The sequence below is a fragment of the Myodes glareolus genome, chromosome 4 (assembly GCF_982192425.1).
Source record: "Myodes glareolus chromosome 4, mMyoGla1.1, whole genome shotgun sequence".
Lineage (NCBI taxonomy): Eukaryota > Metazoa > Chordata > Mammalia > Rodentia > Cricetidae > Myodes > Myodes glareolus.
In genome coordinates, this window is record NC_142029.1 from 87312800 (window position 1) to 87330037 (window position 17238).

The following is a 17238-nucleotide window of genomic DNA, read 5'->3' on the forward strand; positions in this document are numbered from 1 at the left end:
CTAGTTCCAGGACAGGCTTGATAATTAAAGCAAAACCTTGCTTCAAGGAAAAAAAAAAGTCAATATCACCTGTATGATCTGTAAATAAAAACAGTAATCTAACTACTCCTATGATAGTTATAAATAGAAAAAAATGCTTTTGTTATAAAAAGCTATATAATTCTGAGTGTCTAAAAGTATAAAGATCTAAAGACATCAATACAAGTTTTAAGGATCTAAAGGCATAAAATCTTAGATTATATGGGTCTAAAGCTATTCTAAAAAATATAAATACAATTCATAAAAATAATGATATAAAATATATTTTTAAAATTAAAAAAATTCTTTCCACTTCCATAATATCATTATACCAAGACTTCAAAAGTTTAAAGTTTAACATTAATTGAGTTCTGACAATCAAACAAAACAATGACTGTCTACTGTTTGGGTAACAAGCTCAAGGTTTTAAATTTCTTTTAGTTGTCTTCTAAATATAGGCTCATGCTGTTTTACCCAAATTCATATCTTTTGCTAGGACTCAGGGATGTGAGTCCACTTTGGCTGTTTTATAGATGCCTGTGAAAGACCTGGATAAATCCAGATCCCCCTAGCAGGAAAACAGAGCCAAAAATCTAGCAGGAAGAGAAGAATCAGAAATCTAGGATTAGCCAATTTCAGGGTTTCAGGAACTAGCTGAAGATAAAGGTAGATTGTAATCTTGAGAGTAATCTTGAGAAACAGAGAGATTCCCCCTAGTAATTATCACCCCCTAGTAATTATCATTGGTATAGGAACTAGCTGATTACGACCTTGAGAATGATCTTGAGAGGCAGGGAGTTGCCCCCCTGTAATCATCACTGGAATTTTCGGAATTTTCTGTGACACCCTCTCTGCCCCCCTTTCGGATTACTGGGCTGCGTGGCTTCTTCCTATAAAAACTACTTCTCCCGGTCACTCAGGGTCGAATTCTTTCCCTGCCTGGGTTATAAGTCTCGGCCCCAGTGCACTGGTCCCCGTCTTGTCCTCTTGTCATTAAACCTCGTGTGATTGCAGCAAGGACGGTCTCTCGTGAGTTACTGGGGGGGTTCGCGTCATCCAGAGACTCGAGAGAGAGTCTCCCCTAATCAGGGGTCTTTTCACCTGTTACCTTCTTTTTTACAATAAAAATTTCAATATAAATTAATAATGATAATATGCCTAAAACTTTTATATCTTTTGTAAAAAAGAGATTCCTACAAACTTTGAAAACTCAAAAGGGTCATCAAACTTGGATCCACTTCTCACAAATTAAAGAGATTATGGTTTTTTTTATCACTTTACTGGTCTTAGGATATCCCCCTTTCCTCAATTCCTGAGACTATGATTCTACAGTTTTCAAATGAGTTCACAAACTTTAGCTTCTGTTCCTAGTTTGTATCTGTCTTGACAGGTTTCCATCCTGACAAACACATCCAAATCAATGGCTGACTACAAGCTGTTACAAATATCTATGAGCACTAAATTTGCTAAAAGCTGATATGGAACAATCCAGTCAAAGTAAATGCTGTCTTTTCAGCCAGTCAATAAACCAGATTCTTCTAAGATTTTCTCATTGACTTTGGCTAACATTCTAGCCTTCAAGGGCATTAAAAACAATGGCCTAAGGTCAACAAAAAGTAATTACAAAAATAAATACTTTGTTCCTGTTCCTCACTAAAATGTCAAATAAAAAAAATTTCTCTGTTAATCATCACAAGGATTTTTTTTGTCATTAATGCCTTTAAAAAATGGTAATTCCTGTCTGGGTATACATTACTCAAGGGTAAAAAAAATTACAATAGGACACATAAAAGCTTTAAAACTCAATGAAAAATAAAATAAAAAGGGGGATTTGTACTCTCAGTCTATCCCCAGTCACTGTATATTCATATTATTTTAATTTTTAAAATGTGGAATCTGCTGGAAAATCTGCAGCTGATTGGTTTTAGCATAAAGGCACCACTACAAAATTTTCTCAAGTAAAAAAAAAAAACCCATCTTCTGGTTTATGGACAGGTCCCGACCCTGTTTTAATATAGGGAGAGGGCATGTTTGTGTTTTTTCACAAGATGAAAACATAGCTCAATGTGTGCAGTATACAGAGCAGAGATATACTGATCCTATGTTCCTGATGATAATTCAAAAAAGCCAGAGTGAGACCTATTAGGTGTTCCTAATTCACTAAGTTTGCATTCTGCAGTTTGGGAAGGAAAAGAAATTGTGGTCACGGTCAATTATACATTTCTTTTAGACTGACAAACCACACAAGAGTTCCTGATTGCTCAAAATTTTCTAAGTTGTGTATGGCAAAGGAATTCCTATATGTTTTGTAAAAAATATTTCTTTGGAGGGAAGTCTAAGAGTATTTCCAAAACAAAAATATGGGACATAATAAATAATATTTTTATTGTACAAAGTTATTGCTTTCTCAAGGTAATAGGTTAATGATACTTTACCTCCTCAATGATTTCCTTCAATCACAAAGAAAATGCAAGGATCTAACAGAACTTTGCTGTGGAGACTGATGTGCTGGCACTATTAAAGTGCACCATCACTGATGTTGAAGATTGGCCTTGACAAAAATACTTCTTAACAAGGTAGGGGCATGGAAATTGAAGAAATACATGTAAAGAATATAAACACACATAAGAAAATAATAAGACAGAAAACATAAAAAGTATTGGGAGGGCATCCCAGTAACTGAAAACCTGAAATTCCACCCACATATATTTTCCCGCAGCTTTTATCCCCAACATAAATGGGGAGAGAAGGTAACAAAAGGCTTTATTAACATGATACAAAAAGATAATGCATATAATCAATGGCTTTATCACTCTGAGACATCAAATCATTATGATTCTGTTGTCTAGGTAGCAAAGGTGCTCTAGGTCATGCATACTGAAGACCGCCCTTCCCTAGGTGACCTCTTCATAACTAAAGAAGGAGCAGAAGTATATTTGCATATCCTGACCACCTGTAGGGATGGTGTGAACTTACTAGAATGATCTATCTTAATTTCAAAAGAATCAAGCAATCACCTCCTGAGTGAGGATGTGCAACTATGCCTGTGATCTCTAACCTCTCTGACCATGAGACAATGTGGAACTAGGCCTGCATTTTTTGGCCTCCACACTGGGACATCACAGTACATTTTTGACTGGTCTAAAAATCAAAATTATTATAATGACTTTTATCCTTTGTTTACAGCATAATATTGGAATCAAGGACTGTCCACTGAAATGTATTATTCCAGCACAAATTTTTCACAGGTTTATGTTTAAAAACTTGCTGCAACTATGGGAACAGTGAAGGACAATCCATGTCTTCATAACCTGTTTCCCCCCTAAAAGAAACTCTTTTAGATTTTGTAAAAATACCTTTTGTTCTTTGAATGGGAAAGATACAAATCTCCATAAATGGTTTTTTATTTAATGTATTACATCCTGATTGTATTTTGAATAATTGTATTTCTCAAGTGGATGATAATACCCACGTATGACCATACCCTTTCTTTGCAATGTTGCAAATTGCATGTAAATGGCCCATGATTTTGAAAGACCCCTCATGTAGGGAGACTCTCATTCAAGTCTTGGGATAACAGGACCCCCACCTCCCCAGTAACTCATGAGAGACTGTCCTTGCTGCAATCACAGGAGATTTATTGACAGGAGCCAGTACACTGGGGCAGAGACTCATAACCCATGCAGGGGAGGAGTTCGACCCCCAGTCACCGGGAGAAGGGGTTTTTAAGGGAAGAAACCACAGCTCAGTAATTCGAAGGGAGCAGGGAGGGTGTCGTAGATAATTCTGAAAATACCAGTGATGATCACAAGGGGGCAACTCCCTGTTTCTCAAGATTATTTTTAAGATTATAATCAGCTAGTTCCTGAAACAGAGTTTTCCAAAAGTATCAATGATAATCACAAGGAGGAAACTCCCTATTTCTCAAGATTATTCTCAAGATTACAATCTAACTTTATCTTCGCTAGTTCCTGAAACAGTCACTGAACTGGCTAATCCCAGATTTCTGATTCTTCTCTCCCTGCTTAGGTTTTTGGCTCTATTTTTTCCTGCTAGGGGGTTCTGGATTTATCCAGGTCTTTCAGTTTGATGATAAAGGATTATAAGTAATTAAAAAAATCAAAAGAGTTTTACATAGATAAAAACTTATGATTGGATTGGTTATAGTACATCTCAGTTCTTATGCTTATTACTACTGCATTTGCTTCAGTGTCTTTGTATCAGTCTATTCCAAATATGGGGTTTGTTCATCAGTTATCTAAAATGTTTCAAATAACATTAAAACCACAAAGAGCTATAGATGTATAAATATAATGTAAACTAAATGCCTTAAGTGATATGATACAAACTTTAAGGGATGAATTCCAAAGTCTAAAACCCAGAGTACAGTTTACATGTCATGTTAATTATGAGTGGATTTGTGCTGCATCTTCTGTATATAATGAAAGTATTACTGAATGAGAAAGATTTAAAGCACATCTTAAGGGAAACTAGAATGATTCTAATAAATCCTTAGAATTTGAAATTGCATTGAGCGATCATGAATATAAAAAAAGCTAAATTAAATTTTAATGCAAAAAGGCGGCTAAAGATATTTTGAAGAAATTTTAAAAGGCCGTACCATTATGGTCAGCATTTATTTCACTTCTTACTTGTACTGCAGACAATAAGACACCTATAATACTCCAACAGCATGTATGCCTAAACAAGAACTGAACAAAGAAAACACCACATAAATAGACATGCTAATGTGGAAGGGTGATATCTCACAATGCCCCACAGCTAGACAGAAATCTTGACAGTGAAAGAATTAGACTTCACCAGAGTTAAAGAACCTAACTTGTTATTAAATACGAGGTTGTTTATTCTGAATACATTCAAAAGTAACAATAAACAGAGAAGCAGGATAGATACCTACATGTAGATACACACATTGTATGTGTGTGTGTGTGTGTGTGTGTGTGTGTGTGTAGACAGAGAGAGATAGAGATAGCTGTCAGGCTATGGAAGAGCTCTGCTTCAACTTTTATACTGAAGCAAGGAGTGTCATGTTATTTCATTCTTCTTCCCAACAGAGTCATGATTTTCTAATAAGTCAGACTCGCTTAGCTTTGACTCCCTCAGATCCCTTTCTAGGCTGCCATCAGCCAGGATAACTAGCTTGAAATTCCAGCTAATCCATCATATCCATCTGGCCTGGGATCAACTGAGATACATGTGAGAGTTTTGAAATTCTCTGCTGATGTCTTTTCATAAAAGAAAAGAATTTGATCACTACAGAGAGAAGTACCCCAAATGTTTTACAGATGAGTCAAAGCTGAGAGCACATCCAGTGAAGAATCTATTAACATTTAAATCCATTTGAGCAATACAGTGAACTAGCTGGTTAAACAGACACCATTTCATCAGCACCAATACGTTAAACTTCTGAAATTTCTAACTTCATGTTTTCTTTGACCATTTAATCCAGAGATATTGCTGTTTATGTTGACAGTACCTATTTTTTGCTCTTCAAAACAATTAAGTTTTTGTCCCCAAATGATTTAATATAATTTTAATAAATTAATGCCAGGTTTTAAAAATAGTTTTCCAAAGTATATATGTAGAAATTACAGATATATGTGTGAAGAAACAGTAATGCAAGAATGAATAAGAAATATGTGTAGACTTTATACAAATTTTAACAAACATTTTTACACCACAAGCAGTCAGTAATTGCCAAATAAACTTTTCATTATTTTATCAATAATTGACTTACTATGTTAATTTTTAAAGACAATATGTAGTTGGGATATAGGAAAAAACAAAACTTCCTGAGTAAATTGGGAGCATGGAGATGATAGGAGAGGGTAGGAGGGAGTGGAGAAAAAGAAATGGGAGTGGAGAAAAAATATAATCAATAAAAAAACTTAAAAAATAATATGTAGTATTATTAATTTTAGTAATACACATTATTACATATGAATTTAATTTAAATGGTAAATAATTTAATTTTCTACATCAATGAAAGCAATGTTTTTAAAGTAAGCCTATTATTCTGAGGTGATAGCTCAATTAATAAAGCACTAGAGCACTTACTATCTAAGATTGAAAACAGGAGATCAACCTGAGTATCTATATAACAATTTCCACAGGTAGGTACCTTGTTCTGCCTGTAATTTCAGCACTCATAATATAGAGAAAAAGAATCCTTAGAGCAAGCTGGCTACCTAGGCTATTTATATTGATAAACTTTGAAGTCAACTGAAGGATCATAAGTCAATGAATCAGTAGATAGTGATGAAGAAAGACTTAGGCATCCACATGCACATGTACACTACATGTGTGCACACATTCTGATAAACACAGACACATGTATAGTTAGAATAAATAAATAAATAGATAAATAAACAAACTTAATTTTCATTACAAACTGAGGCAGGCTGTATTCTGGTTTGCTCTTCACCACGTTAAGCTGCTGACTAGAAAAGAACACTCAAAAGATCCTTTGTATCTTGAACTTATGTCCATGTTTGAACCATGTTTATTTTGTAGTTATGTAAATTTAGGTGTGTTTTTACACAACTGACCCTGTGTCCTTAAGAAACATTGTATGTCTACTAATATATGTCTATCTGAGTATATTTCAAATCATCTTGACAAATCCAATTATTCACATGCCACAAAGAATGAAGCAAAAAACCAGAAAACCAGCATATCAATGTCAAGGTTAAACACATTTGATAATTATATAAATGTTATAATAAACAAAAATTGCATAACTCTAGTACCAATAATTTTATTCTTATTGATTGAAAGATTAATTCTCAGCCTATATATCCAAACAAATGTTTTAGAACTTTTCAAGTATTTTGATCTACATAAATTAAAGAATCACAGTTTAAAAATCTGTCTTACTTCAAGCAAGAAATAACCACTGTTTTTATGCTATTGCCTTGGAACTGAATCAGTCTCTGCTGGTGGGAAGGGTAAGGCTGCTAATATTCAGTAAGCTCACAATATTCACAAAGCTCTGCCTCAAGAATGCATTACCAGTAAACGGTTCCTGAGGAAAAGCAGACCCTGTGTAGAACTGAGAGATTCTCAATGGTGGAACTTTAGTGAGTTAATGATCATGATGACTAGGGCTTATAAGTGATGGGACCTCAGTGAGTCATTGACCATGATGGCTACAGCTTATCACTGATGGGACATAGTGAGACAGACATTGCCATGGTAGCTAGGGCTAATGAGTGATGCAGTTATAACTGAGGGTATCAAATTCTTGTCAGACTGTGTGATCAACCACAACAAACTCATTGTCTCACTTCATTTGACTTGTGCTTAATCATATCTCAAGTCTGTAGTTGGTCTGCTAAGTAGAATAACTGGAAGTTTATTCTTGTGAACCAAGAAAAACTCTTTTCATATACATGGAGGACCACATGTTCTGAACTGATTCAGGTCCTGAATGCTATATACTACAAGTAGTTATTCTTTCTGTATTCTGGCAAGTCATTTTTCTCTACAAAAACATGTGTGACATACATAAAGCTCCTTAAATGTATACTTAACAAAGGGAATATGACTGATCAGAAAAGTTTACTCAACCTACTCATTCCAACAACCGAGAAAACTGAACCTAATCATGAAAAGGACGGAAATATTTGTTACTTCTATCCCATGTCTGCACCTTTTAATGAGAGGTTTCTCTAGAAATGTGTATATTTTTCAAATTGGCTCTGAAAGTTTTGCATTATCTCTATATACTAGGCATCAAGGCTGAGACTACTTTCTGACAGAATCCCAACATCTGAAGTCACAATGAAACAACACTTTAGAGAGTTTGCCTCTTTTTCTCACAATTATAAGCCCTTGTATTTCTTCATCAAATATATAATGGGTGTGAATCTAGTCTGATTCATAAGCTTTGTGGCTTTAAAAATTCATAAATATTTCCTTATTCAGATAACAGATACATGTAAAAATAGTAATACAAATATACATATTATTTTTCTCTGAGAATTAAATAAAACAAAATCATAGATTTATGTAATTCCTAAACCTTAAACTCAACTATGGTTTTGATTTTAGAGGAAGAAAATAGATTCTTTATGCAGAGTTTTGATTTTAGAGGAAGAAAATAGATTGTTTATGTAGAACTACATGAGTAAGTTTATATACCACAGAGGTAATAATGATTCTATTATGAAGACAGAAATGTGATTATGTCATTTTTTAAAACCATCACAGACCAATCCATATATCAGAAGACAGTAACAATTTTAGTTCTATTCAAAACTAAATATCAGATTTTCTTTGTATTGTGGGGGTTAATTAGAAAGACTAGGTTGATTACATCCTCGGAGAACTAATAATCACATGTTATTAAATTATAAATTAGAATTTAATTATAGATTTAAGACTATAAGTCTAGAATAAGAAAATCTTTCTGAAGGATATCAAATAATCTTGAAAATTTGATAACTATGCTGTATCTACATTTTTGTCCTCTCTTATCTAATTTAGTTAATGAAAATCTCTGTTGTCTAGGAAGCAAGCAAAGAAAACCAAAATTGTATTAGAAATGAAGAAAGAAAAGAGTATGACATGAATTTACATCAAGAGGAGTCGCACAGCAAAAATTCTTATGTATTGTTATCTTTAGGAACTGAAAGATAGAGGAACAGGATCTTGATCTGATATAGGCAATGACCAATATTTTGAAGCCATAATAAAACTGAAAACAGTTCAAACCGGATAAACAATAGACAGCAGAGTTATATCTAATAATGACAGGTTGAGGAATTCCAGTAGAAATCTTCTCCAGACTCTAGGGAGATGAGGAGAAAGCAGAAGAAATTAATTAAGAAAGACAAAGAAGACAGGACATGGTAAAGCACTGCATAAGGTTAAGGAGCCATCACTGTAACTCAGCTTGTGATTCTCTTTATGGTTTTCTTCACAGCATCTTTGACATCTTTATTTCTGAGGCTGTAAATGAGAGGATTCAGCATGGGGATCACAAGAGTATAAAACACTGAAAAAATTTTTCCCTGGCCCACAGACTCAGCAGATGCTGGCTTGACATAAGCAAGCAATCCAGATCCATAAAAGAGGCTAACAGTTATGATGTGAGACCCACAGGTGCCCAAGGCCTTGGACCAAGCCTTACCTGATGACATATGAATGATATTGAAAAGGATCATAGCATATGAGACTAAAATAATGATGCTAGATAAAATGAGAATTGTTCCAACTACAGCAGAACTCACGAGCTCATTGACATAGGTGCTACTGCAGGAGAGTTGGAGAAGTGGGAAGATGTCACACATGTAGTGGTTGATGATGTTAGAATCACAAAAGCTGAGCCTGATCATAAATCCTGTGTGAACCATGGCCCCAGCAAAACCCATCAAATAAGAACCAAACATCAGCAGACAACATATTTTAGGGGACATAAAAGTTGTGTACTGGAGGGGCTGACAGATGGCCACATAGCGATCATAGGCCATGGCTGTCAACACATAACAATCAGAGTTCACAAAAAAACAGTAGAAAAACAACTGACTCATGCATCCTTTAAAGGAGATGGTATTCTTCTCTGAAACAAAGCCCATCAGCATTTTTGGAGTACAAACAAATGAATAACAGAAATCAATGCAGGAGAGATTGAAGATGAAAAAGTACATGGGAGTGTGAAGATGTGAATTTAAATAAATGAGATTCATTAAGCTCAGGTTTCCCACCACAGTGGCTATGTAGTTTAACAAGAAGAAGACAAAGAGGGGCAACTGGAGCCCTGGTTGAACTGTTAATCCCATAAGAATGAACTCAGTCACTGAAGAGTTACTTTTTATAGCCATTTTCTTCACTGGTTGCATCTGTAATAAAAGGAGTAGAAAAGGACATTAACAAGTAACCCATCTTTGATTCCAGAGGAAGAACTGGAGCTACTGCTTCCCAACTTGGGGTTTAGTAAACACACAGCAGGACATACTCATAACACAGCAGGATATGCAAATAACACAACTGTTTTTCTTTGTTTCTGAGAAAGCATCATTTCCTCTTTCCTCACACCCATTTTATTTCTATGTATCCACAGGAAATCTATATAGTACTTCAATATTTCTGAGCATTATTTCCTCTGTTTTCCTAGACATTACCAGGAATTGGCACAGAAAAGAGTAACATGGTGTAAGTAACCTGTAGGGATTTGAAAAGGCAAAGATATTTACTGCTCACCTTGATTTTTTCGATCCTTACCTGCTCTCAGAACTCATGATGTCTTTCTATTCACTGTCTTGAGAGGGTTACAGTTAGCATTAATCTTTTAGGTTATAATCATCAATAACACATGCCTCTTCTAATCTAGGAGTACTATAAGTGAACTAACAAAATCTGTATTTGAGAAGTTCATCAAAAATCTGTTTTCACATATAGAAAAAAATCAATATTTTCTATGAATCTCAAAAATATCCCTTGACTTAAATAGGAATATGCATCTTAAAAACAAGATTCTTTAGAAAACTCATTAGAAATCCAGGAAATTTTCTCTTTTCAATAGGACTTCTTCCCACATTGAATGAGCTCTTGAGGGTAGGCATAACTTAGCTTATGTTTGTATCCGGTGTCATAACTAGTGATGGAGGCTCAGAGATAATATGATTTCCCAGCAGGAGTACCTGATTATCAGGGCAGCGTTCTTATTGGTCCCTTTTCTCTTGCTCATTATACTTTGTACAACTCTGAAAGAGAAATATCCAGGGACATGGCCACTTGTCATTTGTAACTTTCTTATGATTACAGTAATAAACATTAGAACAATGAGAAACGCTGTAGAAAAGTTTAGTCCAAGGAGGATTTAAGGTGAATATAAGTTTAAATACAGATTTTGCAATTTGTAACGACAGAATAACAGATATCTCTGACACTTGTTTACATATAATTTTAGAATAGACTCATAAAAATGGTTTGATTAAGTATCAGTGTTGAATTCTTTTCTAGAACATGCAAATCTGTGTTTCAATTTTAGTTCTGCAAAAAATATACAGTCATAATGTATATAACAATAAAATGATTTATAGAAGGTATTAGGACTATATTGGTTATATGAAAAGGGGTTGATAAGTCTAAGCTACCCTTTATTCCATATTCTTGTCCAAATAAGTTACTTCCTCCATTTCGGCCCTATTTAAATTTCAAGTAGATATTATCCTGTGATAGTATTCTACAGAGTGGAACAGAAAAAATTAAATGTCCTTGGACTTTTTCCCCTTCCTACTAATATCTACTTCCATGATCACAAGCAACAGTTATCAAAAAAGTATTTTTGTTTGTATTTTAAGACATTTCATGGGTAATACTAGAAATAAGAAAATTGTGTGCAAAAGCATGGTGCGCCACTAGGGTGAACACTTTGAGATTAAGATGATACATAAAACCAAATTTTGTAAAAATAAAAAAATTTCCAAGCCTTTTTTTCCTGGATAAACGTAAACTGACAATTTAAAACAGTAAACATTAAAAAAAAATCAAAAGTTTAACCCTTTATGTATAGATAATTTGAATGGTTCCTGTGCTATCTATCTTTCTACCTGTAGAGTGATCGATTTCTATTTTTACTGATGAAATAATAAATTATCTACTCAACTTTACGTCCAACCCAAGAGATGATATTTTTATTTGCTATAAATAAATTAGTACACAAATTTTGAATCTAACTTGTTTTTTTTTAACAAATATTTCATCCATTCTTTTAACTTGGGTACTTTGGATCAAATCTCTGGACCTCACACTTATGCAGCAAGTGTTCTTATTCATTGAACTTATTTACTTTTTAATTTTCTGTTGATTTTTTGAATGTATAGAATAAGTTTTTTTTTTAAATATATATCCAGATTATAGTTTCCCTTCCCTCAACTCATTCCTAGTTCCTTCTCAACTGCTCTGCATTCCAAATATACTTCCTTTCTGTCTCTCATTAGAAAAGAGCAGACTTCTAAGAGATAACAACCAAATATAAAAGAAGACATAACAAGATAAAAACAAGATAAACCTCACATCGAAATTGGATAATACAAACCAACAAAAGAAAAAGTGCTTCAAAAATTGTCATGAGAATCAGAGACATGCAGGAGTTCCACAGAAATGCTAAAGACACCTAGAACATGTATGTAGAAGACCTGGTGCAGACCTTTGTTGATCCTGTACTTGCTGTTTCAGTCTTTGTGAGTTCCTATATACTTTGCTCGATAGATTTAGCGTACCTTGTTATGCTTTCCAGTACCCACTCTGGTTTTTTTTTTTTTTTAAGTCTTTTAAAAAAATTTTATTGCATTTGAAGACATTTCCAGGAAATGTTTGTTTTTGAAGCCTTGGCTAAGTGATCATCTACACTAGCTGTCGGATTTCTCTGGCACGATCCCATTGCCTGCAATGGTGTTTATCAAAACTAAAAAATGCTAGCACATTGAATACACCAATACGCACCCAGTGGTCTCTATCAAATATTTTATCAGCTAGGAAAAACCCAAAGGCAAATGCTGAATATGTAGTACAAATCAACATTCTTCACAGAAGAAAACAGTTTGAGACTAATTTTCTATAACACGTTACCTGCTCATCAGTTCTTAAATTTACTGCAGTTATTCAAGGGTAAGATTATGCTCCACGACTCACGGCTTCTCAATTTAAAAAAGCAAAAACCTAAGTTCTAAAGGTGTAAACAAGTACACACATAGAATTTCTTGTCTGTGCCTCTTATAACAATGGGCACAGCGAGGCAGACAAATGTACACTGAAGTCATTCCTGGTCATCTGAGTTCTGCTTACTGGCTAGTTGCCCTCTACAGGTATGGGAAATGACAGGATAAAACAACAAAGTCTGACAAGCTCCGCCTGTGTCCGTGAACTGTAGTCCACTTCCTGCATGAACTCATTCAGCGCCTGCTTGGTAGGGAAAATGCTCTCTACAAACTGTAAAGCACACATGTGTGGAGCAGGAGGGCCATCTGACGAGCTCCCTCCTGTTACTGACATTTTGTACAATAAAAGTTTCCAAACTCTTTTCAAAGCTCCAGTCTTCCCTGTGACAGACCTTCACTCTGCAGTCCCCTTCACCCACGGCACGGTCCCTGGTGCATCTTTCTGAGGTTTAGTATCTGTGAAGTTTTCTGCAAACCTCTCTCTTGCTTTGTCCCAATTTTTTTTTGCTCTTATTCTGGAGAAAGTGGAGATCATCAATTGAGGTCGGCTTCCCTGTACCCAAGCCTGCATGTGTCCGTCGAAGCTGAAGCTGGATCGGCATTTTCATTCCTCCACCATCCTTTCCCAGGCCCTCTCCCTTACTCCAACCCATCTTCTCCAACATCTTCCGGCCTTTGTTGCTGTCTGTAATTTCAGAGTGAACAGATGCAGGGGCATCATCTCTTTGGAAAGTCCCTTCGCTTCCAACCTGCTCCCTGCGTTTTCCAGCTCTGTCTTTATATTTTGGATTTTTCAATGCTTTTTCATCTTCGTAGTCTGTATTCTGCAAACCATACTTGACTCGTATTTTCTTCAGTGCTTTTCTTCTCTCCAACTCCTTTTCCTCCTTACTTAATGCTGGACCAACAAAAGGCTCGCCTTTCTTATGGAGGCGAAGGTGAGCTCTGACCTGCCCTGGTTCACAGCAATCGCAGGTCTCACGGCCAGGATGAATGTGAAAAGACAGCACAGTCTCCCCAGTTTTCACCTCATCACCGTGTTCAAGGACGTAAGGATCGCTTTTAGTTTTTGGCTGAAGAATCTGTTTCCCATTGACAACGGTACCATTCTGGCTGCCCTGATCCACAAGGACATAGCTTTGCAAGTCATGGTCGAAATAAATTTCTGCGTGAAACTTACTGACACCAACTTCAGGGATTCGGAGAGTATGTTCCATATCCTTTTCCCTCCCAATCGTGGCTGGCTTTACAGCTGTGATGATGAAAAGAGAGCCCGTCTGCAACACTGGAGATCTGATAACAATCACCCGAATACAGGGGGGGCCAAATCTTTTCTTTATCTTCATCCTCTGAGTCTACTGAGGATTCCTTGTTCTCACTGGTACTGTCTTCATCGTAACTATTTTCGCTCTGAGAGTCTGTAATTTCACCTTCTTCTGGCTCACTCTCACTCTCTCTAATTTTCTCATCCTTAGATGAAGCTGAATTATCATCTCCAGGAGACTCCACAGTGCTCCCACTAACGGGACCAGCAGGCATTAAGGGACTACTTCTGTGGTGAGTGTCTGTTCTGGCCTTCTTTTTCACATTTGCAGAATTGTCTTCCTCACTGCAGTTTATATAGTCAACACTGCAGACTTTCTGATCTTCTGAACTCAAATCCCTTTCGTCATTTGCCGTACAAGATCCTGGCTCCTTTCTTCTCTTCTTCAGCTTTTTATCTCGGCTTGGTTTTGTGCTCGCCGTCTGGAAAGGCTGTAAATCTACTCGAGAGTGAAATTGGTATCGACCACTTTCCACATCGCAGTAGTAATAAATCCCAGTGGAAGGATCATAGTACAGCTGGTTTTCAGAATCATAATAGAAACCAGTGCTGTGGTCAAAATACAATCCCGTGTTCTCATCGTAAGTAAAGCCGGTCTGCGACACAGCAGCTTCCGCTGCAGCTCTCAAGCTTTGGGCTAGCGAGGACCCTTCCAAGGCCGCGCCCTCGGTGGCTAACACGGAGGCACTCTCCTGTGAATCAGAGATGAAATGATCCTCTTGCCCACATTTAACACAATCTGTTGCGTCAGTACCAGCATGACTATCACTGTCTACTTGTGACTCGTCTTTAGTGGAAGCTTGAACATATTGACTCTGCTGTACAGTTAGTTCAGTCTCTTTACTGGGAAGACTATCATCATTATAATACGCCTGGTAATAATAATCTGAAGTTGACCAAGGAGCCTGGCTCTCTGTCTGAACTTCTACATCAGACGTCTTACTGTCTTCACTCCTCCCACAGTGGAGGATTCTACTGAGCTCTTCCACCTGCGTGCGGAGTTCCTGGTTATTGCTCTCGGCGCTCCGGTACAGCCGCTCCGTGTGCTGCAGCAGCTTCTCCACCTCCCGCACCTGCCTCTTGCAGCTCCGCAGCTCGCACTCCAACTTCTCTACCTTCCGCCTTAGCTGCGCCAGCTCCGGCTCGGGAGAGGCGGGCGAAGGCGATGGCGCCTCGGATGCCATGCGGCCGTGAGCGCGGGATCCGCGGGCGCCCGAGGGCTGCTCACGCCGACAACGGTGCCCGCCGGCCCAGCGGCCACGGGAGCGCGCGGGCAGCGAGAGGCTGCCTCACGCCCGGCCTGCCGCGGCGGGCCCCGGCCATGGCGCCCTGAAGTCGGCGAACGGGGCTACGAGCTGGGGGGACGAAGCCGAGTCCGCCCGGTCCGCGCGGCCCTAAGCCAGGACACCCGCCTGGTGACAGACTCGGAGGAGCCGGGGAATCCCACCACTCTGGTTCTTACACTCTTTCTAGTTCTGCGTCTGTAGAATTGCTTGAGCTCCAAGTGAAGAAATTTGATGGAGATGTCACTTTTACACTTTTAGAACTGTTTGTCTCAAGGTCTCACTCTCTGTGTAATGACTGACTGTTGGGCTATTTTTTGTTCCTATCTGCTGTAGCAAGAAGCCTTTCTGATGGCAGAATATCATTGTCATCTTGTTTCATTTTTATTTTACTTTATTTTAATTTTATTTTTTAATGTCTTTATCCCTAGTACTTTGATATATCTAATCCCCAGTTCTTGGTGAAATAAGCAGTACTAGGTATGGGTTCCAACTAATAAAGTGGGTCTTAAATCAAATCAAACATTAATTGGTTACTCCTGCAAGCTTTGTGCTACCATTGCCCTGGCATATTTTACAAGTAGGACAGATTGCACATCAAATGCTTTGTATCTAGGTTGATGTCTAGGTTTATATTTTGGTACTCAGCAGAGAACCTTCCCATATCAAATCCATTAGAAACTATGGGTGAAGGTTCTATGTAGGTGCAAACTCTCCTCCATAATCAATGATTTGTACTGGTGTTGTCTTCAACACTGGGGTCTTGCTGTCACTTTGTGAAGGGCAACTTATTGTTGTGGCAACAAGTTTGGTTGTTTGGGGATTTACATGGATCCTCTTTGGCCAGCAATGAAGTTGCATGTGATTCAGGCCCACTACAGAAAGCTTTGCTTGTTACCAAGAGATGGCCAGTTAGAATTCCATCTTCCTTGTTATTTGGAGACGTCACTGCAATTGCCTCCATTAATTTTATGAATTTTCTACTCTGCTAGGATTTCAAACACTCCTCAAATGCCCCTCAATTCTAGTTGTATTTCCTCACATTCCCTCCCTCAAGCCCATCCTCCCTTCCCCTAAGCCTCATCCTCCAGTTCCTGATGATCTTCTCCTAGTCCAACCATAATAAACCCATTCTGTTTCCCCTTCCCAAGGAGATCTACAAGGCACCTCTTCACTTCCTCTATACATATCCTCTCTAGGGTCTATGGATTGTAGTTTTGCTATAATTAGTTTTACAGCTATAATCCAGATAAAAGCAAATGTCTTTCTGTGTCTAGGGTAATCTTAGTAGAGATGAATTTTTATAGGTATAACCGTTTGCCAACAAATTTCATGGTATCATTCTGTATAAGTAATATTCCATTGTGTAAATGTACCATATTTTGTTCATCCATTTTTCTGTTTAGAGACATGTAGATTCTGCAGTTTCTGACTACTATGAATAAGACTGCAATGAACATAGTTAAGCAAATAACCCTGTAGGATGAAGAATTCCTTATGTATATGATAGTGGGTGATAGAGCTGGATCTTGATATATATAGTTCTTTGTGAACTTTGTGAAAAATCATCATACTGATTTCTGCAGTTATTTTACAGGTTTTAACTCCCACCAGCATTGGAGGAGTATTTCCCTGATTCCACATTCTCACCAGCATGACTGTCATTTGTAATACTGAGCTTAACCATTCTGACAGGTATAAAATGGAATCTCAAAGAAGTTTTGATTTACATTTTCCTGATGGTTAAGGATATTGAACCTTTTAAAAAGTGTTTCTCAGTCATTTGAGTTTCCTCCACTGGGAAAATTTATTTAGATCTGTACTCTATTTTTAATTGAATTAGTCGGTTTTTGTAATCCAGTTTCTTGAGTTCTTTATATATTTTGGACAGTAGTCCTTATCTGACATGGAGTTGGTAAAAGTCTTT

At 37.1% G+C, this 17238-nt stretch overlaps 1 protein-coding gene and 1 pseudogene across 1 annotated transcript; both read right to left on the minus strand.

The window, feature by feature from the left end:
• Window positions 1–8930: 8930 nt before the first annotated feature.
• LOC148122362 (olfactory receptor 8C8-like) lies at window positions 8931–9887 on the minus strand. Its single transcript, XM_087905074.1, has one exon. It carries the CDS (start codon window positions 9879–9881, stop codon window positions 8931–8933), a length of 951 nt encoding a protein of 316 aa, XP_087761200.1. The 5' UTR covers window positions 9882–9887.
• A 2609-nt stretch (window positions 9888–12496) lies between these two features.
• Window positions 12497–15231, minus strand: LOC125388996 (angiogenic factor with G patch and FHA domains 1 pseudogene; annotated as a pseudogene).
• Between the last annotated feature and the right edge of the window lie 2007 nt (window positions 15232–17238).

Excerpts from the sequence above, each read along its gene's own strand:
- LOC148122362 (XM_087905074.1), bottom strand. The coding sequence starts at position 9,881 with ATGCAACCAGTGAAGAAAATGGCTATAAAAAGTAACTCTTCAGTGACT.